At 38.8% G+C, this 25,494-nt stretch overlaps 1 protein-coding gene across 1 annotated transcript in view; it reads left to right on the top strand.

Moving 5' to 3' along the window:
• The window catches only part of LOC123653794 (kinase D-interacting substrate of 220 kDa), an 85,461-nt gene extending 63,066 nt beyond the window's left edge, over positions 1–22,395 (top strand). The window contains exons 9-27 of the mRNA XM_045589775.1: positions 1–197; positions 621–758; positions 1,071–1,241; positions 1,595–1,711; positions 2,030–2,237; positions 2,517–2,696; positions 4,504–4,698; positions 5,063–5,125; positions 5,156–5,354; positions 5,882–6,047; positions 9,439–9,617; positions 12,503–12,615; positions 13,347–13,544; positions 14,514–14,678; positions 15,957–16,059; positions 16,366–16,463; positions 19,563–19,847; positions 20,703–20,808; positions 21,221–22,395. Coding sequence (XP_045445731.1) covers positions 1–197; positions 621–758; positions 1,071–1,241; positions 1,595–1,711; positions 2,030–2,237; positions 2,517–2,696; positions 4,504–4,698; positions 5,063–5,125; positions 5,156–5,354; positions 5,882–6,047; positions 9,439–9,617; positions 12,503–12,615; positions 13,347–13,544; positions 14,514–14,678; positions 15,957–16,059; positions 16,366–16,463; positions 19,563–19,847; positions 20,703–20,808; positions 21,221–21,966 — 3,627 coding nt within the window. The 3' untranslated portion in view covers positions 21,967–22,395. The remainder of the gene's footprint in view (positions 198–620; positions 759–1,070; positions 1,242–1,594; positions 1,712–2,029; positions 2,238–2,516; positions 2,697–4,503; positions 4,699–5,062; positions 5,126–5,155; positions 5,355–5,881; positions 6,048–9,438; positions 9,618–12,502; positions 12,616–13,346; positions 13,545–14,513; positions 14,679–15,956; positions 16,060–16,365; positions 16,464–19,562; positions 19,848–20,702; positions 20,809–21,220) is intronic.
• Positions 22,396–25,494: the final 3,099 nt, after the last annotated feature.

Genomic DNA, 25,494 nt, shown 5'->3' with positions numbered 1-25,494 from the left:
AACTTCGCGCGGCAGTGGTGCGAGACGGGCTGGGCGTGGTCGTGGGCGGTGTCGTGGGCGGCGTGGCACGCGGCGCTGGCGGCGGGCGCCGTGGCGGCCGTGGCGGGCGCGCCGCTCTACGTCGCGCTCGCCGTGCTCTTTTCGCTCTTCGCGGTGCTCTATCTCGCCTTCTACCTGCTCTGGTACCTCGGCAATAGGTGACCGACTACTTTATAACTCATTTTCCATTTATAAATTATATTTTAAAAATGCTCTCAAGCTTTGATTGAGGTAGAACACGAAAATATCCTGCTCAATATCTGAGTAACCCGTCTGGGGAAGTGCCTCAACCTTACAGAAAGTCACAGCTAAATAACACGTGTAATATGGCCAGAGCTCCGATCGTGGCCGGGTAACGCGATTGGGATGCTTCTGTGGTGTTGCAAGTCTACGGAACCGCTTACTATTAGATGGATACATACGCTTGTTTGCTGCCCTAGTTTTATAAAAAAATACGTTCTGAAATTTAGAAACAAAGTGACCTCCTCGGATTAAAATTAATATGAGGAAAGATTGAGTAACATTCATTTAGTTTTTAGTCCTTATAGCATTTTTATAAAGGACTGGTCACATTTGTACAGGTATGAGTGGTGGTGGTCTGGCGGCATGGTGGCGGCGCTGGGGCGGCGGTTCGGAGCGCTACTGCTGCTGCTGCAGGTCATGTTCTGCCATCCACCCGGCCCCGACGACCCGCGGGCGCTGCCAGCCACGCCTATCAGGTATCAGGTGTACTGACTTCTCTTAATGTAAGCTTAGGTTTTACCGCTGGGCAAAACACTTCTCTTCGGTAAGTAGAAAATTTATAAACTTAATTTCGTAACGCTACTTCTCTCAGAATACTGCTCTTCCGAAGTTCCCTTTTTGTGTTCACATCTTAGTCCCCACAGTTCCCCATAAGTTTTCTAAGCACAATATAAAATGACTTATTGAAGAAATAACATTTATGAAAGACACAAGAAATAACAATTCAGACCAAAATTAAATGTAAAATCACAACGGACAGCAAACTTAAAGGTGTAAAAAAATTGCAGATTTCATTTCACGGAGGGCATGAAGGGCGGCGCGGGGCAGGAGGGCGAGGCGATGGTGGTACAGATGATCGGCAGCCTGGCGGAGGCACTGGAGTGCCAGTACGGCCGCGTGTGCACGCGCCTGGCGCGCGCCTTCCGCCCGCGCCCCGTCTCCAACACGTCCGGCTGGCGGTCAGTGCCAGCTACATGCCATACCTTGCTGCTATCTAACACACTTGAATCTGTGCCAGTTAATGAAATTTGTATTGGTATCGACAAGGATATTGAGCACACAAACTTTTACCGGGGGGCTGGCTTTATCCATGTTGGACCATCCAACTGCTGGCTTTGAAATACACAGGCCAAAGACCGGGAGCAGCGTCTTCGGTGCGACAAAGCCTGCCCTGCGGTCACAAACCCGCCTGCCCAGCGTGGCGACTATGAGCAAAACACATGAAGTCACGTCATTTTTGGCAGTGGACTGCGATAGGTTGAAGGTGTAAATTAACAATCGTTTTGACTAAAGTATTAAAAATTGATTACAGATGGCGCCGTGCATGTTGCATTCCACACATAATAACCTTTGAACTGAGTTTTGCCTGCGTACTCGTCGGGATTTGTGTGCTCATCATATATTTCAAGGAACAAAATAAAGAGGAGTCGTAAGAATACTTTGTCTGTTATATTAATTGAACGATGAAATAATATTTTTATCGTTATTTTTTTTTTAAAGTTATTAATTAAAAATTAGTGTGCATATGAAAAAATACCATATGACGATAAAAAAAATAGCAATCAGGTGTATATGTGGAATTAATTATAAAGACCCTATAGACCCGTGCAGCTTTTAAAACCTGTGACTGGTACAAAAGGAAAGATCGATCCTTTTGTGGTTGACTTTGGCAGTCAAACTGGCGCAGGTATCCTCTTTGTTGGATCTTGGTGGGTACGGCTTACTTAACCCGGTGCACTGTCGGCAGGCAGCGCGACGTGCAGACTGGCATGATGGTGGGTGCGTGCGTGGCGGCGGGCGCCGTGCTGCTGGCCAACCTGTACGCCGGCGCGCGAGCTCTCGCCGCGCTGGCGCTGCCGCCGCGCGCGCGTCTGGCGCGCCTGGCGCGTAGCATCCGCCGCGACCGCGCGCACGCCGCCGCCCTGCGCCCCGAGGTGCAGGCGCTCACGCACACCGTGAGTACACCCTGCCTCCTACTGTCGCCTGGCGCACCTGGCGCACAGTATCCGCGGCGACCTTAAATACACACCCTTCAGTATTAACCGACTACAAACGAGACCAGTATCTACAATGACAGTGCCTTTGAGTAATCGCTCCCGACGATACGTAAACTGATTCTCTCATGAAGGAGAAGCTGACGTATTAATAATGAATCGGCCTGAATCACGTCTCGGATTTCTTCTAAAACGAACTCGTTTCGAATGAAATTTTCTGATAATCGATGTTCTCGACAGGTGTCGTGCCTGGACGCGTTCACAGGGCAGCAGACGCGGCTGGTGTTGGTGGTGGATGCGCTGGACAGCTGCGAGCAGGAGAAGGTGCTGGCGCTGCTCAACGCCGTGCACGCGCTCTGCTCGGACCCGCGGAGCCCCTTCATCCTGCTGCTGGCCATCGACCCGCACATCATCAGCAAGGTGACTATTTCGCTACAACACATTGTTATTTTATTTATTGTTTCTACTATTCTATTTTTTCTTTTTCGTTGTTTTCTCTTATTAAAAGAGAAATTATTTCTTACCCACTGACATAAAATACAAAGTAATCTTTAACGCAGACAGTATGACGAAATCCAAAACCTAAGCAGATACAGAAATTTGGCTGGTGCCTTGCATTAGTTACAAAAAAGTAACATAGCAAAAATTTCACTTAGCGTGAGCTCTCCACAAAAATTAATCAAATTCGTAAAATGGCTTAATACAATAAACCATTTTTTTTTTCTGTAGTAAAATTTAATAATCTTTACGTAAAAATTATTTTAATTATATTTTTTTTTTTCTATGTATATTTTTATACAATAGGTTTTGTAACTGTCAGTTTAATACGCATGATCAAAAATTTAGTATTTCAAAATCGAAACCATTAACCTCTTTTTAATATTTAATAAAATAATTGTGTTTGCTCGCAAACGAAAAAAAAAACCGACTTCAATTACATCGACGAGTAATACAACGTAGATCGACGAAAAAATAGTCAAGTAATTACGCGTTATCAAAGATTACTCAAAAAGTAGTAATCAGATCTCAATAAAATTTATATGTGACCACATGATAAACATCAGCTTTCGATTAAATTAAAAATTATTAAAATCGGTACACCCAGTAAAAAGTTATTGCGGATTTTCAAGAGTTTCCCTCGATTTCTCTAGAATCCCATCATCAGATCCTGGTTTTCTTATCATAATACTAAACAAGGGATATCTTCTTTCCAACAAAAAAAGAATTACCAAAATCGGTACACCCAGTAAAAAGTTATTGCGGATTTTCAAGAGTTTCCCTCGATTTCTCTGGGATCCCATCATCAGATCCTGGTTTCCTTATCATGGTACTAAACTAGGGATATCTCCTTTCCAACAAAAAAAGAATTATCAAAATCGGTACATCCAGTAGAAAGTTATGCGGTATAATACAACGTAGGTCGACGAAAAAAGCGTGAAGTAAAAACGCATTATTAGATATAACTCGAAAAGTAGTTGTTAGATCTCAAATAAATTTAAATGGGACCAATTGGCACACACCACCTTTCGATTAAAAAAAAATTTGTCGAAATCGGTCCACACGGTCAAAAGTTCTGATGCAACATACATAAAAAAAAATACAGTCGAATTGAGAACCTCCTCCTTTTTTGAAAGTCGGTTAAAAAGAGGTTAATGTTTCTTTAAACCGTTCTTTACTATCTTTTCATGTTTTAGATCTCGACATGCTGTATAATTTTAAAAACTGTACCGTACACATATTAATGCTACCTTCCATATTACACAAAGAAGACGTGATTGATAATTTCTGTGATTCAATCATCATAATAAATCAATAATAAATAATCTTGATGTGTCTAAATATATATTTTATTGGTCTCGATCAAAATAGGCAATTTATCATATTTCAAATGCGCAGGTTGCTTGGATGGAGGTTAGTTAAGTGTTGGGTGTGTTCATTAGACCGTCCGACAGTCAGTGTTGTACCCATAGATATCGATATCGATGCCTTATCGTGTGCTTGCATGATCGGATTTATTTCTATTTCGTTCCCCTTACTGTGTATAACTTTAGTTTGCCTTTGATGTTGCATGACAAACGTTTTGAATCGAGTTGCCGAATGTAAACACTTGGTCATATTCAGTAATAAATACGTTCGATAAGTAGTCGTACGTGAGATTCGACAACGGTACGACGTACGCCGCTTATACGATCGCTCACACGAAGTGTCTCGACGACTCGTCACTCAGGCAGTAGAGATAAACAGCCGGCGCGCGCTGTCGGAGAGCAACATCGGCGGCTGGGACTACCTGCGCAACATGGTGCAGCTGCCCTTCTACCTGCAGAACTCGGCGCTGCGCCGCGTCAAGGTGGCGCAGGCCACCGCCGCGCGCCGCCTGCAGGCGCTCGCCGCCGACGACTTCGGCGCCTCGCTGCAGCGCTCCGTGAGTGTCTCGCCGGCCGCTGGCGCCGCGTCGACTGTGGCGCCATCATATCTATGAACCGAGCACACAAACCATGCGTAGCGATGCGTATTTCTGCTCATAATATCAATATGCAATCCTACCAACTTTACAAAAGATCACAGCTACATAACGCTGTCCTCAAGCAGTGGTGTTTTCCTGTGGCGAGTAAGGTGGTCAGTTTATAGATTACAGTAACTGCTTACCATCGTGTGGGGCCGTACGATTGTTTGCCGACCCAGTTGTATATAAAAAAAAGAAAACAAATATAAATTGAGTAACATATAAATGTGGTTACGATCGGTCTTTATGAGAGTTCGTATAAAATCGTGACGTCGGCTGGTAGGTGTCGGCGCGCCGCTTGTCGTCGACGTCGGAGCTGATGTCGAGCCAGGAGCGCATAAAGAACGTGCGCGGCGAGCGCGGGGAGCGCGGGGAGCGCGGCGAGCGGGCGGAGCGCGGCGGGCGACTGCGCGCGTCGGAGTCCATGGCGTCGTCCGTGGCGTCGGGCCTGCACCGCGCGCCCGCGCCCGGCGCCGGCGCCGCCGACCTGGGCCGCGTGCTGCTCACCGACGACTACTTCAGCGACGTCAACCCGCGCAGCATGCGCCGCCTCATGAACGTGCTCTACGTCACCGGTACGACCACGGGGAGCGACGCTCTCCTAGCCTACTCGCGACTTACTCTCTAACTGCACAAGAATCTTTCAGATCTTGATCGAATACGGTAAGCGAGTGAAGAAACGAAAAAAGTGGATGAAGCCGAATAAAATTATACGTTATGTTTGTTGTTGTTTAGCCGATGAACCACTGAAAAATGTATGTTGACGTTCGCTACACGTTGCTACTATTACAATTTTCAGTTTTTACACGTTTTTTATTAGCTTCACCTGTGTGTTTCTATGTTTGTAACCTACTCTTTTGGACTTCATTGTGACCCACTTCAAACTTTCAGATTTCATTTAAACTTAGTAGACTTATCGAGGACCGATGACAATACACTTATTTGATAAGATTTTCTACTTTTTAGTTTGATTTATTTATAAAAACGTATTTTTTTTTTGTTTCTTTAAACTAATATTATAATAATTATGACGTTGTAAACATGACAAATTAACATATTTAAGTATGAAAACATAACAATTGTAACTTTCCCTCGTTTTCAGGTCGACTATTAAAAGCATTCCAAATCGAATTTAATTGGTACCAGTTGGCATCGTGGGTGAACCTCACAGAACAGTGGCCCTACCGGACGTCTTGGATCATCTATCACCACGAGACGTACGAAGAACACATCGACGACTCGACCTCACTTAAACATATCTATGAAAAGTAAGCTATTTAGTTACTCAAAAAACTATTTAAAAGACCTAACATAGAGTCTATGTGTATGTCTAGTTATAGACTTCTAAAAGCATATCACGAAATTAAATATGTACCTATTTGTGGCTAAACTACTGCTTTTATATAACCGATTTTTTGTATAATTCTTAGAAATGAAATTTAATACAACGGTTCAATTTATTTTTTTATTGAAGTTAGATATTGATAGAAATATCTTCTCAAAATTTTTAACAGTAAGTATATAATTACTTATCTGGTCCCGGTTTTTATCATGTACATCTGATAGCGATCGTATTCGTAGCGAACCCGCATTGGAGCAGCGTGGTGGTTTAAGCTCTGATCCTTCTCCTACATGGGGAAAGAGGCCTATGCCCAGTAGTGGGATATTACAGGCTGAAGCGAAGCGATATATATATATATATATATATATATATATATATATATATATATATATATATACATCCTGCTAATAATTAGGCGTCCCACATGGGCCGAAATGCATCTAAACTGGCGTCCACCTCCTTTAGACGTCCGCATATCGGACGCCACTTTTTTAATCGATGTCCCATTAGTCCTTTTGGCTCTAGCTACCTGTACAACAAAAATCGCCGGAAGTCAAAAAATCGTTGAGACATTTGCATTTGTATAACTAAAACTTCCGCGAAATTCCGCACCAACGGTGCAGCGCTAGTCTAGCGCGTATATCGACAGAGCGTATACTCTGCTAAAACTCTTCCGATACAACCGATTATTTGACGTCCTATTGCGACGTTGCCAAACTGACTGTATTTGAAGGTTTTGAAATATTCAATTAAGTCAAAACAAATCATTTAAAAACCGTTTGCCGAAGTTGCTACGCACGTGTCGCTGCTTATTTGACGCTCGGTTGCAATATACTGCTTAAGTAGTAAAATAAAATAAAAGTACACTTAAAAGGAAAAAGTGAGGCTTTAACGAATTTACGAATTGAATTTACATATTAAACGGAAAAGTGACACTATTTTGTCATAAAAATAAAAATATTTCTATAAGTTAATATACATTATCTATACTTTTTTGCATGCACATGGAAGCCAGGCTGGGTAGCAGTCTTTGAATTTGAAAAAATAAAGGTTCTGTTACATTTAATACATTTTTGCAATGATTTTTTATTTGGTTACTGAGCGCCCCTACTGAAAATTTGTGTTTTTTGTTTAGTGACGGTTTGGTCATGGACGTCGAATATGTAGTGGTTCGAATAGTAGGTATACAGGTTTACGACGTCCGTATATAAGGTAAGGGCTACGCAATACGTAACACATATACGGACGTTAGTTTGACGCATACTGTTATTAAGGATACGAAGTTTTTTTGCAGCTGTTCTGGCTTTTGATCCAATCCAGGCTACACGCAATGCCGTCAAAAAACTTTGGGACACTTTTAGACAATGAAAGTTTTAGGATTGCTCTCGGTCTCCGGTTGGGAGCTCCACTGTGCTTTGAACACAGATCTCCGTGCGGAAAAGAGGTCGATTCTTTCGGACTACACGGCCTTTCCTGTAACAAGAGTTCAGGTAGGTTTTCCCGCCACGGTTCCCTAAACGATACCATAAAAAATCTCTTGCCACCGTCGACGTTCCTGCTATTATCGAGCCTACTGGAATTAGTCGCAATGATGGCAAGAGACCTGATGGATTGACGTTGGTTCCCTGGGAAAGGGGACGGGTGCTTTTGTGGGACGCAACCTGCGTTGACACACTTGCTCCTTCTCATGTCAGGGAAACAGCCTTAAAAGCGGGAGCCACAGCGGAAAAAGCTGAAACGACTAAACGGCACAAGTATTCGTCATTAATTTCAAATTACATCTTTGTGCCATTTGCAGTCGAAACACTTGGACCTTGGAGTAGCAGTGCTAAATTTTTTTTAAATGAGATAACTCCTCGCCTTATTGCCTCCACTGGTGACAAGAGGGCTGGTGCATTTTTTTGCCCAGAGAATCGGCATAGCGATTCAACGAGAAAATGCTGTCAGCATTCTTGACACGATTCCACGCGGACATGATTTATAACAAAACTATCTGTAAATATTTAGTTCTTAAGTTGTGAATTATAAATATGTATAATGTTTAATAAACTATTGTTATCCACTTAAAAAAAATTAGAAACCTACTTAAAAGATGTACTTTATATTTTATAAGTAAATATTGTTTGACGACGTTTAAATTTGCCAGACGACGACTTAGGTAAATCATTCTAGTGAAATAGAGTTAAGTAGTTAGACTATTTAGTCTGTATAAAAAATAAATATTTTAGCCATGAGTCATTTTTATATTGAAAATGATAATAATATGTTGTTTGTAAAAGCAGGTGGCACAACTATTTGTGGCTATAAAACATAATTAACCTATAAGATTCGTCAGCGAAGAAGAAAAAATAATATCCTCGTATTCTTGGATGCCCAGTTACCCATGTTCTAAAATTACTTGAAATCCGTTTAGCTGTTTTGGCGTGATGAAGACACAACGACACATACAAACATATAAAAAAAAATGTTCGATTCAGTAACCTGTATTCATAGACCGTATCACTTTTTTTAAATATCTTCAATGTACAGAAAGTATCCGTGGCAGGATAAGGGAACATTATTTATTATTATTCTTTGAGTCAAAGAATACTTATAACAAATGGACACAACGATAAATAATTATTTATTATATTATTATTCTGATGATGTGCTACATCGTCAATAACTAAAATGTTAAAAGCCTAAATATAATATATGTTGAAACTCATTAAGAGAGCTATTATAAGATGAAAAATTGGAGGTGTTCCTATGACCGTTACATGTTAAAATTTCAACGAGCGTAATAGAATTATTTCTTAAGTTAACGATAGATGATCACACCTACTAGAAAACTGGCAACGTCGCATTTCAGCTTACTTCTCACTCATTTCATCATTACTTATATAGGACGCTAAATAATCGGTGCATTGAGTGAGGCTATATGGATATATGGAGGAAGCAATAACATAAGTATCATGAAAGGGGTTCATAAATGGTTGGGCACAACTGTAAGCAGAATATTCTCAAAAAAGAAATTTAAAGAAATTGATATAACCCACGGAATTTAAAATGAAAAAAATAAGCAACATTCGCAGAAAAAACATATAAAATGTAAGCATAACTGAGGGACGTCGTAATAACGCAGTTTGTGCTTGACGCCAAAAATGTATCTGGATGTATATATATATATATATATATATATATATATATATATATATATATATTAATTATACATATATTAAGCTACAGCTAAAAACGCTACGCTTTATATCGTTTCCTGAGTAGTAAACTCCAAAACGCCTCGTGCTAATACATCCTTGATATATGACCCATGGCAGAGTGCGGCCGCTGATCGGCGGGCTGCGCGAGGCCAGCACGCTGCTGGAGCTGGACCGCGACGAGCGCAAGCTGGAGGTGTTCCTGAGCTTCCACCGCGCCACGCTCACCGCCGCCGACCTCAAGATATTCCTGCCATTCACCATCAACCTCGACCCTTATATTAAGAAAGTTATTAAAGGTATTGTCCGTATTAAAGTAGTAGATAGTTTATTGTTATTATTTTGTTATGTTTTCGATAGCCAATCTCGATTTTAATAAATAACACAACAAACCCTATAACGGTTACCTTTAATCGTTTTAACTTCCAGCTGTCTTAATCAAAACTTGATAAGAAAGATTTTCTTACCATTATTAATAAATACATATATGTAATCATATTCTATGCGTTAAGTTGTCAAGTTATTGTATTAATTTTAATTTTATTGAATTATTTTTATTAATTTCCATCTGTTTAACGTGTTTTTGAAATGAAATACTCTCATGTTGCTGCATGTGTCAGCTGTATGTGCCTATAATTAGAGGTAACGCTCAATTTGTTTGTAATCTGGTGTTAATTACTGTAAATGTATTAGTGTCTAGGTTGTTGGCGCATTATTATAAATAAATGAACCTTAATCCAAGAAAAAAATGTGTGAATAATTGTGCTCGCAAACGAAAAAAACCGACTTCAATTACATCGACAGGTAATACAACGTAAATAGACGAAAAAAATTAACAAACGCACTAGTTGTCACTACGATTTTCGAGGGTTTTCTACGATTCCATCATCAGATCCTGGTTTCCTTATCATGGTACCACCCTTGGGATATCTCGTTTTCAACAAAAAAAGAATTATCTAAATCGGTTTATAAACGACGAAGCTATCCCTGAAAATACATTAAAAAAAATCTTCTCCCGTATTAAATATATATTTATTATTAAATTGAGTACCTCCTCCTCTTTTGAAGTCGGTTAATAGGTGAACGGAACGGAAATGAACGGTAAATATGTTACAATTTTACGCAAAAACATAGTGAACCGATTGCAATGAAAATCGATATGGATATAGCTGACAGAAGAGTCGCTGTAACTTGACACTGCGAGCAAATGAGAGCGTAGTAGTGTACCAAAATTGTTATTAACCCAGTGGCGTAGCGTAGTTGTCGGCCGCCCGGGGCGGAACAAAATTTTGCCGCCCTCTTATTTAGATATTTAAATGTAATGTATACTATAGATTACATACATTATTCTGGAGAACTTTTCGGCAAAAACAGTCATTATTATTTTGCATTGTAGAGGTTATATCTATACATCTATACAAATAAAAAAAATTGGAGTGTCTGTTTGTAATATTCAAATAACCGCTTTTTACTAAATGTATATGGATGGATACAATATACGGTAAATATACCAAAATAACAGTTTTTTACCATTTTTGTCTGTCTGTCTGTTTGTTTCGGCTAATCTCTGAAACGGCTGGACCGATTTTGACGGACTTTCACAGGCAGATAGCTGATGTAATATGGAGTAACTTAGGCTACTTTTATTTCAGACATTTATTTCATTTTATAACTGCAAACTAAACAATAACTTTTTTTTTAATTCCACGCGGAAATCGCGGGAACAGCTAGTTTTAAATAAAAAATTTCTCCTCGGACGCATAGGCCAATCGAGTGAAAGAAAAATAGATGCGGCGGAAGCGTACAGTGAACGTAACGCTACAATGAGCGTAATGCTAAAATGAGTCATCCTTTTTCGTGCGTGCCGCTGGCGTTCATCGATCTATTAGACGTTGTTACGTCAAAAAATATTTTAGGTGATATACCGGCCTTTTAGACGGCGCGCCTATGCCGTAACGACCTCGCGGAGCACTATTGTCAGAGTTAAAAAATGATATATAATAGAGTGAGTTTCGGAAGGCGAAATTTTTTTATTGGAAATTTCCTCCTCTTTTAGGATCTTTTTTTAAAATGCCTCGAATATCATTATTTTAGAAATTATCGAAAAACTAAATACCTTTTTTATCTTATCGCAAGAACAATCGCAATTTTTTTATCTGCTAGTAAACCTGCTTTATTTCTATTTAACACGTTTTTGAACTTGTTGACTAGACTATTTGTGCGAAACCCTGAGTAAGCAAGTGTAAAACTCGCACATCGGCGGTTTTTTTTTTAACTTTGAACAACACAGAACACAGTCGGTTGAAAAATTAAATTTTTCACAAAATCACAATTTGGAAAGCTAGACTAATTCTTTGTCCGAGGTATATATCGTTATGTTTATAGGCGTATGATATCGTTAAGTGCGGTATGTCTCGAAAAGAGGCCTGCACTTTTTTGGCATGACAATCCATGATGTCGCTTGTCGATATCACTGCCACAGCGAAATTTATGAGGAGCGCACACTGGAACCCCAAGCCGTAGGACAGGTTGTGATTCGGAGTGTGTCAGGCTCAACAAATGTTCCTGTATTTGACGAAGGGTACGTGTGGAGCCAGTAGCCGGTCTCATGCGTACCCACGGCCAAAACCCTAGCACGCGCCGAACCTGTACTACAGCTCAAAAGATTGTCATAAGTCAATTTGCAGTTTATATCGTCCCAGCCTCTCTGTGAATATGGAAAAACTGGAAAATTTTACATGGTCCAAATTAATGGTTTCAATTAAAGGATAGCTGTCCCTTACATCTTGTTTAATAAATGGGGAATTCCCACCAGCAAAGACGTTGCTAGTCGCTATAAAATATCATTCAAAGAAAAGGGATTCCCCGACATTACAGAAAATAAGTAATTAAAAATTCCGTGCTGCTTTCAATCGGTTCGAATTTGTAGTTGCGATGAAAATAATATAACATGGTTCAAATATTTACAAAATTATATTATTATTTAAGTATTGTTAAATTTTGCCGCCCCCTATAAAGTGCCGCCCGGGGCGGGCCGCCCCTGCCACTACGCTACGCCACTGAATTAACCCAACTGATTTTGAGAAGCAATACCAATAAAAACATATAGAAAATCTAGTATAGAAACAGATATTCATCGTTATTTCGATACATATCAGCTTAGAGTTGCGTTTTATATTTCTAGAAGAACAAGTTCAAGCCGGTGCTGAAGAGAACATCGGGCCGGGCGGTGCTGCCATAGTGCCGTGGGGCCCGAACTCTCGACAACCGCAACCCAAACCATTCCAGAAGAAACAGGTACCCATTGTTTGCTCCTGAGTATAACATAAAAAACCTTACCTACCGTGCCGTTACACTCTATTAGACTGACTCTATTTAAGTCCTTTTGCTAAGCAAACACTTCTAACTCTATCCTGATGAGGAATTGGAACAGTAATCGCCAAATATATGAGTAACCATGAGTTATTTTCTTGTTAAAGCAAACACAATTTGATTCATCTAAATCAAAGTTTTATTTATTAAATACAGATAAGTTTTGCATAACAAATATCACTATGAAATAATTAGGTAGGGACTAACCTAAAACAAAGAATCGACAGTTAATTCGTTCATGCTTTACTATTCTTATTATAAAAACTTAAATCGTCTTTTGCACTTTTAAATTGAAGCAAATTCACAAACACAACTGAGTTTTAAAGAAGTTATAAAGAAAACGTTTGTAATCTAATTATTTGTAACTATTCGATTAGAATAATAGAAAAAAAAAATACGTTTTTACATTCTCCCCACTGGTGGCATCCTCTTGTGGCTGAACTGATAGGTACATACTCAAATGTCAATGTCTGTGTCAACGTCAACACAAAGCTTACATATATACATCTCAGACTTGTTTCTGAAACGTTAACATTTCCTTACGATGTTTATCATTCACCCACGAGAAATACGAGTTGATTATTTCATGTTTTTACTGTCCTTTAGTCGAAACCCTAATATTTTTGTAGAATTTAGTATAACATTTTGACCAGAAGGTGCCACCCATCACACAAAGCAGTACGAGCGCGCTGGCTCCGACGCAGCCGTTCCTCGTGGGCTGGAGCAGCCCCTATGTGCCGCCAGCGCAGCCCTACTCGCAGTCGCAGCCCTATATACAGGCACAGCCCGACTATGCGGTGCCCTCGGTCACCGTCAACCCCACCGTCCTCTTGCGGACTGCCTTCCCCGGACTTGTAAGAAGCTTAACCATCACAATCTATTTATTCATTTTTAATGTTTTACTGCACATAATGACTTAGTTGTACAAAAAACACATTTAGTGCTAATAGCATTTTCTACCACCTAACTTCAGGACATATAAGGACGGATGTTTTAAGCTATGAAAAATCAAAAACTTAAGAAAATGCATACTTATTAATTGTGTATGCTTGTAAATGAAAAAAAAAACGACTTCAATTACGTCGATAGGTAATACAACAATCAAGGTAGACAACGTAGGTAGACAGAAAAATAGTCACGTAAATACGCATTATTAAAGATAATTAAAAAAGTACGTTCGTGCAAAGTACACATGTCAGGAGTGAAACTTCTTTGGAAAACTAATTTTTAAGTCTCGTTTATGTTTATACAAATCTAAAGCTTTAGATTTCCGAGACTTAGAGGAGGGAAAAAGGAAGCTATGTTAGGAATTTAATGAATTTAATGTAATACTATTGATATTAACGTGGCTCAACAATGAACAATGTGGCTCTGTTGTTAGACAAAAACGTTGCCGTTTCGTGAAAACGTTGCTGTTTCATCATGGTACCATCCTTGGGATATCTCCTTTCCAACAAAAAAAGAATTATCAAAATCAGTTTATAAACGCCGAAGTTGGATAACGTAACGACCATACATTTAAAAAAATATGAGTAACCTCCTCCTTTTTTGAAGTCGGTTAAAAAAGAATCATCGAAATCGGTTCCCTCGTTAAAAAGTTACGAGATAACACGTGTAAAAAATACAGTCGAACTGAGAACTGCCTCCGTTTTTGAAGTCGGCTAATAAAATAAGAAGGTTTAATAAATAAAAGCAATAAATTTATCCTATAAAATAAATAACATATCATACTTAATTGAATTTCACATTCATTTTAATTGAAATCACATACGTGTATGGAGCATAAGTTTGGTAAACCTAAGCGAGTGCGTCGGTGTGCGCAGGGCGACGTGTCGTCGCTGCGGCTGTCGGCCATGTCGGTGGAGCGCGTGTGCGCGGTGGTGCGCGCGGCGCTGGGCGCGGGCGGCGCGGCGGCGGCGGCGGCGCTGCAGGCGCACCGCGTGTGCGGCCTGGTGCTGGCCGCGTGCCGCCTCGCCGACCTCAAGCCGGTGCGCACATGTGTACTTGACGGCGGGTGGACTTATCCCCAGGAGGGGCGCGGGCGGCGCGGCGTGCGTGCGCCCCACTTGCCTACCACTGCTATTATCTATAATATAAAAATGAGTCGCTGAATGTGTTGCTAAGCGCAAAACTCGAGAACGGTTGGACCGATTTCGCTAATTCTTTTTTTAAAATATTCCTTGAAGTACGAGGATGGTTCTTACGGAGAGAAAAATTCTAAAAAAAAAATTTAAAATTTCCTGAAAAAGTCTAAAAACAACACTTTTCTATACTCCCATACAAAAGATTTGTGATAATACTTAAAAGTCAATTTGAACTTTAATACCATACGATAAAGTTTGTGTTAGGCGATACGAAGTTCGCCGGGTCAGCTAGTTACACATAAACTTAGTTGCACTAAAAAGAATATACATAAAATTACATGTATAGTTGATAGTGGGTCGACTTATCCCTAGAAGAGATCTCTTCCAGTCAACCAATGGTCATGAGAGAATGTGTCATATAGCGGGGTAAACGGTGTAAGAAATAGCAGCGTAAATAAAATAGCTAGTCACCACAACTAAAGTCTTGTTATAGTATATCGGGATAGGAAACGAGCTCTAAAACCTAATTAAGTTGTAGCGAATCGGCGATAGCAACCTCTACACGAGTTCAGTGTAGTCTTATCTATAATATAAAAATGAGTCGCTGAATGTGTTGCTAAGCGCAAAACTCGAGAACGGTTGGACCGATTTCGCTAATTCTTTTTTTAAAATATTCCTTGAAGTACGAGGATGGTTCTTACGGAGAGAAAAATACTTAAAAAAAATTAATAAAATTAAAGAATCGACTGTTAGGCGATACGAAGTTCGCCGGGTCAGCTAGTAACTACATATATATACTATACTCGGCACTTTTTTTCCACAAGGTCGGTAAATAAGCGTACGGCTCACCTGATGGTAAGCGGTTACCGTAGCCTATAAATGCCTGCAACACCAGAATCATCGCAAGCGCGATGCCGACCCTACGCCCGACCCTTTCCAGGAGCTCGGGCCACCTTTCTCACCACAGGAACACAACACTACCTAAGAGCAGAGTGTACTACTACTACTGCTATTTATTTTACTGAAAGAACGCTTGGGGTCTATGTGAAATTTGTATTGACTAAAACCATTGTAATGATATCCTATATCGACACGGATTCGAGTAATCTTTAACTGTCAATGAGTCCATAATTTGTACAATAATATTATTAATACATAATCATTATTCTGTTATCATTTCAGATATTAGATTTGCCGTTTGGTGACTGGGAACTGTTTAAAATGTTAATAATGAACTTACGAGAACTGGAGGCGAGCATTCCGATAAACGCGCCGACCGTCACAGGTATTTATACTGCTCCCATATTGAACTTCACTTATAAAACTCACTATAATTTAGCTGAGATCTTCTATGAAGTCGAGGTATTCCCCAGTTTCGCCAAATTTTGAGCAGCATATTTCCTGCTGTACCCTATCTCAGTTAAACTCTTCTCTCTGATCTTGAAAAGTCTTGTTAAGAGAGATGATAATGTCTAGTCTATAATAGAAAATTTCTAATAAATCAAGTAATATTTATAAAATAGATAATATTTTAAGTATTACAAGATAATTAGAATCGACAATTAAAAAACGGCAATAATTGTGATTTCAGTGATAGCAGATAAAACAATAGACATAGAAACGGATTCCATCAAACCTAGACCAGTTCTCGAACACCATAGAAGCCGGCCGACCAATGTTGAGAAACAGGTAAATGCTTCGTTTATGGTTTTGTCTTGCAGCGTTTATTAAATTGGTTCATATTTGCTAAATGTTAATAACTTAAAAGTTATTATATAATATTTATTAGGTATCTACGAGGAATAAGGAAATGACAATTAAAAATTAAAAAAAAAATGTTTTGTGTCATTATAAAATCGTGAAATATGAAGTACATGAATATTCATTTATTTGTATATTTTTACACTTGCAGCCTTTCGCGGAATATCAGGTGATTATTTTGTAAAAAATATTAGAGCGCCGTATTCCATTGTAATTTTCTTTCCACTAAGAATTCATTAGTTTACTATTGAATGTGCATGGTTAAATTTGTAGTGGTGGCACGTCAAAATTCAAAAGTAGGGTTGATAAAATGTATTGACCACGAAGATATTCCACAGCACTCCTATATCGTGAATGTTCTGTTCTCACTGTCAGGCAGATATTCATCATGCAGTCAATACTTCGTAAGCACAAAAGTTTAATATATAATCCCTCTCAAAAGCGCAACAGAAGTAGGGTGTGTACAATACCGTCACATAATACATCTCTTGCAAAACAGCAATTTTATATCATTGGCGCTCACCTCTATAATAATGCAAATAAAGTGAACAATATTTTTCCCCTTAAAACAATGCACTGTAAAAAAGTAATTCGCGGCTGGCTTCAATCACTTGATTTTGTCGAGACTGAAAATGTAATTCATTATTTAAAAAAAAAAAAAAAATGTTTCTTCTAACACACATGCGCACACGCACGCTCACACGTATACACATGAACACAAACACACACACACACACACACACACACACACAAATACACACACACACACACACACACACACACCCACACTCATACACACACACACACGCACATATAGATATGGAGTAAAAATGAGCACACCCGCACACACTTTATTACCCCCAAAAAAGAAAGACAATATTGTTTAAATACTATTTTTATAATATTTCTCAAGTAGATTTGCACCTGTTATGTACGTAATGTTTGCTATGTCTTATATCTCACAGTGGAAGACGCAGGCAGCTGTATCACAGTTTATACTATTACGGCTGCCAACGTTAACTTGTATATGTTTCTGTTTAAAATGTGAATACTTAACGTACTGTAAATTGTTTTGTTAATAGGAGTGAATAAATAAATTATTATTATTATTATTATTATTATTATTATTGAATCTGGCCTAAAACTTATAACGATACGCAAAATGTTATTATAAATATGAATTACGTTAACTTTGCATTTTGTTTTGACAACTTTGACCACTTTGTAAACTTTGACCATGAAAAATATCTGTACTGAGCCAATTAGCTATCAAATATGTTTCGTTTTTTTTTTTTTTTTTTTAATTGGTGATTGGTTGCAAATAACATAAAAAATTAGAAAATTAAAAAAAAAGAAAAAAGTTACAAGAAGAAAACAATCACCAGACTAATTTTTATTTTATACCTACTTGTCTGTAATAAATTAGATACTATATATAATGACACCAACCCTAAATTTATTATTCAAACCTGAAAAAATATTTAATTGTATGTCAACTTAAACGTTATGACTGCGCATTTAAATCTGAGGTGATAGTAATATAAAAGTCATGTAGATAAATTAGTTTTTCATTCCATTTTTTTCCAGTGTCTTCTTGCTTTCAGTTATTAATTGAAATAGTTACAAATCCATTCATTTGTAATGTTTAATTTTTAATTGGGCCTTCAATGTTTAAAATAACATATATGTTGCCATTTTTGCCATACATATATAACATAACATAACAATACACTTTATTGTACACCAAAACAGAAATAATACATATTATGGACTTAAACAGAGTATCATCAGGCACAAAGGGCGGCCTTATCGCTAAAAAGCGATCTCTTCCAGCCAACCTAGGGGCAGAGGAGATGGTATTGTGTCAGTGTAGGTGTACAAATTGAGACATAAACGTTTGAATATATTTACTTATTTACATACATACATATATAAACATATACATACACAAACACATACATACAAATATACATACATACATATACATATATATATATATATATATATATATATATATATATATATATATATATATATATATATATATATATATATATATATAATATAGTATTTGTTATTCACCGTCATGTAGGAATAAAGACTGAAATAGTAATTTATTATTATTATTCTTTTTATTTTAAATAAATGAATAAAATGTAACGTTAATTTCGGTATAAATTTTAAATTTAATATAACAATAAAAAAAGAAATATGCAGGAATGATGTGACGAATCGTTAAAGCAAGGGTTAAAAAGAGATTTCACATTTTTTGAAAAAATATGTTTTCGATTGATTGTTTAAGCTCTTAGCGAGTATAATCACTTGGTATTATAGTCTGTCCTTATCCCCCTTTACATTCCTAGCATGTATAAGTAATGGCCTTTTTTAACATAAAAAATAAAATTAAAAATTAATATAGAAATAACACGCCACATAAAAAATAATAGTAATTTATTTTTTAAACAATTTTTTAATATCATATCAAAAATCGACCGTTCCAGCGGGGATCGAACCTGCATCCCGACTTACCGCGTCGGTGCTTAGAATTTCCTAATGTGTGGGTAACACAAAAATAAATCGTACAAATTTATTTTGTGTTGAAATTATACAATGCATATTTTTTTTGTTGTAAGTTTCTTACACTAAAATTCAAGCTTAAAATGCTCTCATGAAAAGTTTGGTGAAAGGGATTTTACCCCTGACCCTTCAATTGAAAATTAAAAGATGATTATAAATAAAAATTAAAATTAAAAAACATTCAATTTTTAATTTTGAAGTTAAAGTAATATTCTGAAGTTAAAATAAAAAGTAGGTTAAAAAAATGTCTGGCAACTAGATAAATTTGCATGTAATTGTGAAAACAATAATCGACGTTTTGAGTTATTTAATATTAGACCAAACTTGTTTATTTTGCGGCAATTCTTGTTCGTTTTTTATTTTATATTGCCAATACAATAACGTCTTAGAAATTATCTCCAGTACAGTAATACTATGAAAAATTTTATGCAAATCCTCCCAACGTCACAGGTGACTCTCGAGGAGCAGATGATCTGCGGCGCACTGCAGACGCTCAACGAAGAGGCCTTGGAGGACGTGCTCCAATCGGAGAGCTCGGCGCCCTCTCCCCCCGCGCCGCCCGCACCCTCAGGTGAGGCCCTGCGCACCACGCGTGATTGCCCTCCCGCTCCTCCCCCTCGCGGCCTCTCCCCCTCCGACCTCTCCTCCACCGCGTCCACGGCCACGCACACCGAAACTTCCTCCGAGGAGGGCGACCACCGCCCCGAGCATGTGATAGTCAATCTTTCCGACGACGTATTTCTGTGATATTAGTGCCACTCATCATTTTGTAATGATTATGATAAAAATTAAAATTATCTTTCCGTGCTCTGGCAAAACGTTCTGTGTAACGAGTATTTTTAATTGTATTAATTTACATAAATTATTGAGTGAATATTTGAAATAGCAGGCGATATAGTGAGATGTTTTATTGAAACTTGTTAGTAATTGTACTTAATGTATTCACTGCAACAAATGTTTTACATTGACATTTCAATTTATAATTTGTGTCTTATGATAAATATCAAAAGTATACTTAAATGGCGTATACGACATATCGTCGTAGGAAACAACAAAATCTTCAGCTTTCACATCTGCACACATAGAATGCACTGTAGTCCTGTTATTATTATTTTATTTTATCATTACTCCGAAAAAGTCCCTAGTTAAGCATAAAATATAAGTTTATCATATTATTTTATATTATATTAATACACTCATAGTATTATTGATTCCTCATGAGACTTAAAGCGAGATCTCACTTAGCCGTCATAGCTAAGCTATGTTGTTTTTGTTCTTACCTTAGTCGCATTGTCTTAATGTGTTTCACTTAAAAAAATTTAAACATCAAAATATTTTATGTACTTACAATATTCTGAAAATGGATCTTTATTAGGGTTTTTTAGGGTGTAGACAAATGTTTTAGTCTTAAAACTACTTGAAAATACTTAAATGAAATACAATTTCATTATAATATAGTTTTTGTATTCCTCTTAACATATTGTGCATGCATGTTTTTGAGGTTATAATTATATTAATATGTCTCTGTTAGTTTTTTTTTTTTTAATTGCAATAATATAGATTGTAAGTTCAATTCATATTTATGTGTAGTACCCGCCTGTTCCTCCGGTTGTGATTTATGCACATTTAGTGAAAGCTATAAAAAAGGTGACTGTGCCATCTATTACGATGAATTTTGTCCAGAATTTTATACATTGTGAACTTTAATAGGTTAATTTTTAAATTAAGGAATAGTTTTGTGTTCCTTTTTATTTTTAGATATGAGGTATTCTTGAAATTGTTACAAAAGTACTTTATTGTTCCTTAATTGTAAATAATTTATGTTCTTACGGTAACATTAGCTAGTTATAGAAAACTTTACCTAATTGTAAAAGACATTTTAGCGTTGTAAACGTAGTACGATTCTAGCGAAGGATAGTTAGCGATACTCGCGTATTGAGTTGTATCAGATCTGATCTTATTGAAAGCCAGAAAATAATGACATCGAAAGATTTGTAACATAGCGACGTAGATTTCTCGCCATATAGAATTCCAGTAATTATATCATTCCATAGGTAGTGAAATTATGAAATTTATAGAATAAACAATTTTCATAATTATAAACGTAGTTTTATTACACCTAAACCTCGACGGTCCCCCCCCCTCCCGAGGGTCCGCAGGCTCGCCGTGCCGCCCGCCTGACGAGCCGTTGTTTTCAGACGAGCCCCGCGAGCGCGCGCCCGCCGTCAGCTTCAGCGTGGAGCGCGAGGAGCCCCCCGCGCGCGCCCGCCCGCGCCGCGCTCCCGCCCGCCCGCGCCCCTCCTCGCTGCGCCTGGCCGACGAGCGCGCCCGCCCGCCCGCGCGCTCGCACTCCGTCGAGGGCTCCGCGCGCTCCGGCTCGCCCGGCCTCGACCTGCGCCCGCGCCCGGCGGGCTCCGCGGAGCGCCTCGCGCGCCTGAGGGACCTCGTCGGGGCCCGCGCGCCCTCCCGCGACCGAAGCCCGCCGCGCGACGAGCCCGCCAGCGACGACGAGTCGGTGCCGCTCGTGTCGTCGCCGCCGAGCCGGGTCTGCGCGCGCCCCGCGGGCGTCGAGTGCGGCAGCCCGCAGTCCGCGCCGGTGAGCGCGGACTTCTCGCCGCCGTCGGACGCGGAGTCGCCGCGCGGCAGCGCCGCGGATTTCGACCTGCTGCCGGAGGGCAAGGGCTGGGAGCGCGCGCCGCGAGCGCGGCCGGGCGGCGCGGCGGGCGCGCGCGACGCGGAGCCCTACGGCATGCGGCTGCTGGCGCGCGGCACGTCGGAGGGGCTGCGCTCGCTGTGGCGCCAGGACGCGCTGGACTCGGACCCGCCGTGGCTGGAGCCCGACTCGGCCGTGTGAGCGCTCCGGTTCGGTGACAGCCCGAGAATTTTTCGAGCGATACAAATGTACGCTTTCGTGGACGATCGATGGATCGTGATGGATCGATGTCGATCGATGTGCGTTAAGAACGTCACCTCGATTTTGCATCTACGCATTTGAATGATTTTAGACGTCACTCGAGTATTGGCTATGACGAGCGGTACTCTAATAGATAGCTCTAATAGATATGTATCAATGTTCAATAATAATTACTGACGACTGATAGACGATAGGTCTATGTACTTAATTTGACAACTTCGTATAATAGATTCCGAACGCTTAAATAGCTTATGGTATAGTTATAAATTACGTACCAGTATATGTTATTTTTATGCTAGTGTGACTAGCTTCTGTTTTTATATGCAATAATAAATACATAGGCTAAGAAAATATATATTAATAAATTTATTTCGCTTTTTATTTTTGATATATCTTGCTAAAATATACAATAATTTCGATTTGAATTTTCATTCATAATGGCGTCGTTGTGCTTGCAAACTGAAAAAAACCCGCTTTCAATTATCATTGACAATTAATACACGATGATATCGATGACGCGTTGGTGCAACGTCACATCACTGGTTTATGGCTTGCGAGTTCGATCCCCGCACATCACATACATTTGTTTCGACCATACAAACGTTTATTGTCATCTTGTACATTATGTGTTTTTCCGGACCACCGACGCTGTAGATAATACTATGGGGCCAGTGTCTGCTTTGGTGAATACTTGTGTCAGACTGCCGCCGACGAGGCCTCCGTCCGCAGGCGACGAACGGGGGTGCGTAGGAGGCGCTGTTTAATGCGCCTCCAGTAACGTTCCTGTGCCCGTGTCGGGCCGGGATGGGAACCCGGTCCTGCTAGACACGGCGTCGCAAAGTGGTCCCGATTTAATAAAATATGAACATTGATGCTAGAGGCTCGAATTTAGCGGGGGGCCACCTTCATTTATGAGTAGTAATTTAGTCCACTAGAAACAAAACTCACATAAGTAACATTTGGGTCAACGTTTTCTTGAGAAATCTCTGTTTCCTCTGAAAGTTCATTGTTTAAGATCATTGCGCTGGCCTCTGGGAATAATTGTTTTTGCGATCGAACAAATTTTGGTTTAATATGAGTGATGTAGGGATCGGAGCTAATTAGAAAGTTGTGGATTATGTCCAAATTACTTTCAACTCTACCGATTTTTCTTGTGTGGACCAGTCTAACATTCCGGAAATCTTTATTTCGCGTTTCGGATGCTTCTTCGGAAAGCATAAATGAGAGCAATAAATGAGAAACTTTTACAAATGTCTGCACCATGAAGCAACAGCTTATGGACACTTGAAGGTATGTAATACCATGTATATAAGTTAATATAAAGTATAGCTGTTTCTCTGCAATATTCCCTAAAAAGGCTAGTATTAATGAGTTGCCCAGATGAAATAGTTTGTAAAATAACTGCCAACCTTTTGATTAAATCAGGGTGAATGCCAGTTATTTCAGCAGATATTATATTAAAAATCTTCGTGCTGTATTACCGTCGTTGGTAGTGCCAAGGCATACATTAAACGAAAATACCTACGAAAAAAATAGTGTTGCCAAGAGTCGTTATCGAGTACCACACAGTGACTTGATTTTGTTGGTTTTTATGCAATAAATGACTACTTATATAATCTAGGAAGGTTTATTATTCCAATACTTTTCTTTTGTTATCTTGCACTCGTTATATATACTTACAATAACAAAAATAAAAATAATAATTAAAAAAAAACCAATCCCGCCTGCGTGAAGAACAACTAATAGAAAATCAACTGAAAAAGCTGGAACAAGATAAAAATTCAATATGCACACAAAGTCAGCGAAATAAATAGAAACAATATCAAACATTTTGTGCTGTACATTTAAAATATACGGTAGTCCTTCGAAACTTTATGCAACGTCGTACATAACATGCAGTCGGAGACATGCACAAAGAGAGAATGATTTGACTTATCCTTCAATTTCATGCCTCCGACTGCATATTATCTACGACGTTGCATAAAGTTTCGAAGGAAGGAAGGTTAATACTGGAGGAGGAGGAGGTTGGTGCCAGCCTAAATATTCAAAGCATGTAAATATTTCTTTTAAACTCGACCGCACCGATTACATTCATTAGGTTCATCGGATCAACTACTGAATGACCTATTTTTTTTCGCTTAGGTAGCAAATAGTAAAACAGTACTGAGTAATAGATCACGTCATTCGATTTCACGACACCAAAACCGCAGGTCTGGCGCACATAAACATTGGCTTACTTAAGCACAGAAGAAAAGCTTTTGAGAGTGGGGGTTTAGACACCTTCACATCACCTGGCAACATCACCATGTTGATGCTGCCAGATGATTTTGAAAGTGAGAAAGAAAATCGTTATCATAATATTAGAAAAAAAGCTCGCAAGTGCTTGTCAAGTATCAAGTGACTTTGGCGTTCAAAATTCAAAAGGTTAAAATTATTTCAGTCAAAATAAACGAAGGTAAAACCGCTCATAGCCAATTCCGTTTCGTATATCTAAGACACAGTGAAGGCCTATTGCTAAAGAAGTTTTACTTCAGTCGTGTTGTCTAAAGCACACTCGGTTTTAGGGTTCCGTACCTCAAAAGGAATAAACAGAACTCTTATAGGATCAGTTTGTTGTCCGTCTGTCTGTCAATACCCCTTTTTCTCAGGAACGCGTGGAGGTATCAAGCTGAAATTCATATCAAATACTCAGGTCTACTGTCCCTTGGAGCTGTGACAAAATCAAACTTCTAAGCCCACGTAATTAAAAGATACAGCCGTTTATGCTGCAAATTTTCGACACTCGCAAGGGAGTCAAAACCCATAGGATACTATAAACAAATAAATAAATACTTGCCGTGAATTCAGAATCTTGAAATTTGGTACAAAGCAACGTTTTGTAACACAGATAAAGGAAAAATTGCGAAAAGCATAAATTTTTTGTTACATCATATAATAAAAATATTTTTTATAATTTTGTTTGTACCGAACCCTCGGTGCGTGAGTCCGACTCGCACTTGGCTGTTTTTTTTTTTAAATAAAACGATAATACGTCGCACGCCTAAAAAAATAATCGATGTCAGGACTCCGTCCACTATGCCTAATATCTGACATCTCTTGAATCTGAATCGAGGAAATAACTGTAAAAAATCAATGCGTGCAAGGGAATTTAGAAATTTTGTAAGCTACGGTTATAATATGCAAGATAAATAACATTCTTTTTATTAAATTACATTTATTGTTTACTATAAATAAAATATCAACAATAAGTATATATTAGAGATCACAAATTATATAATATATGAGCGAAATCACTACTTGTCTACTATATAAATAACAAACTAATATTGATATAGTTTACTAAGACTACTGTGATATATACTCATAACTCTGTAAACAGAAAAGGAAGAGAATGTGAACATTGAACATAGAATTTTAATTTTATTAGTCATTTTACACTAAGTTACTCCCTGTAATGAGGTCGTTATA

The sequence above is a fragment of the Melitaea cinxia genome, chromosome 5, assembly GCF_905220565.1.
Source record: "Melitaea cinxia chromosome 5, ilMelCinx1.1, whole genome shotgun sequence".
In the NCBI taxonomy this organism is placed as follows: Eukaryota; Metazoa; Arthropoda; class Insecta; order Lepidoptera; family Nymphalidae; genus Melitaea; species Melitaea cinxia.
Note: the sequence above shows the minus strand (reverse complement) of the source record. Positions and strands in the feature narration are given on the sequence as shown.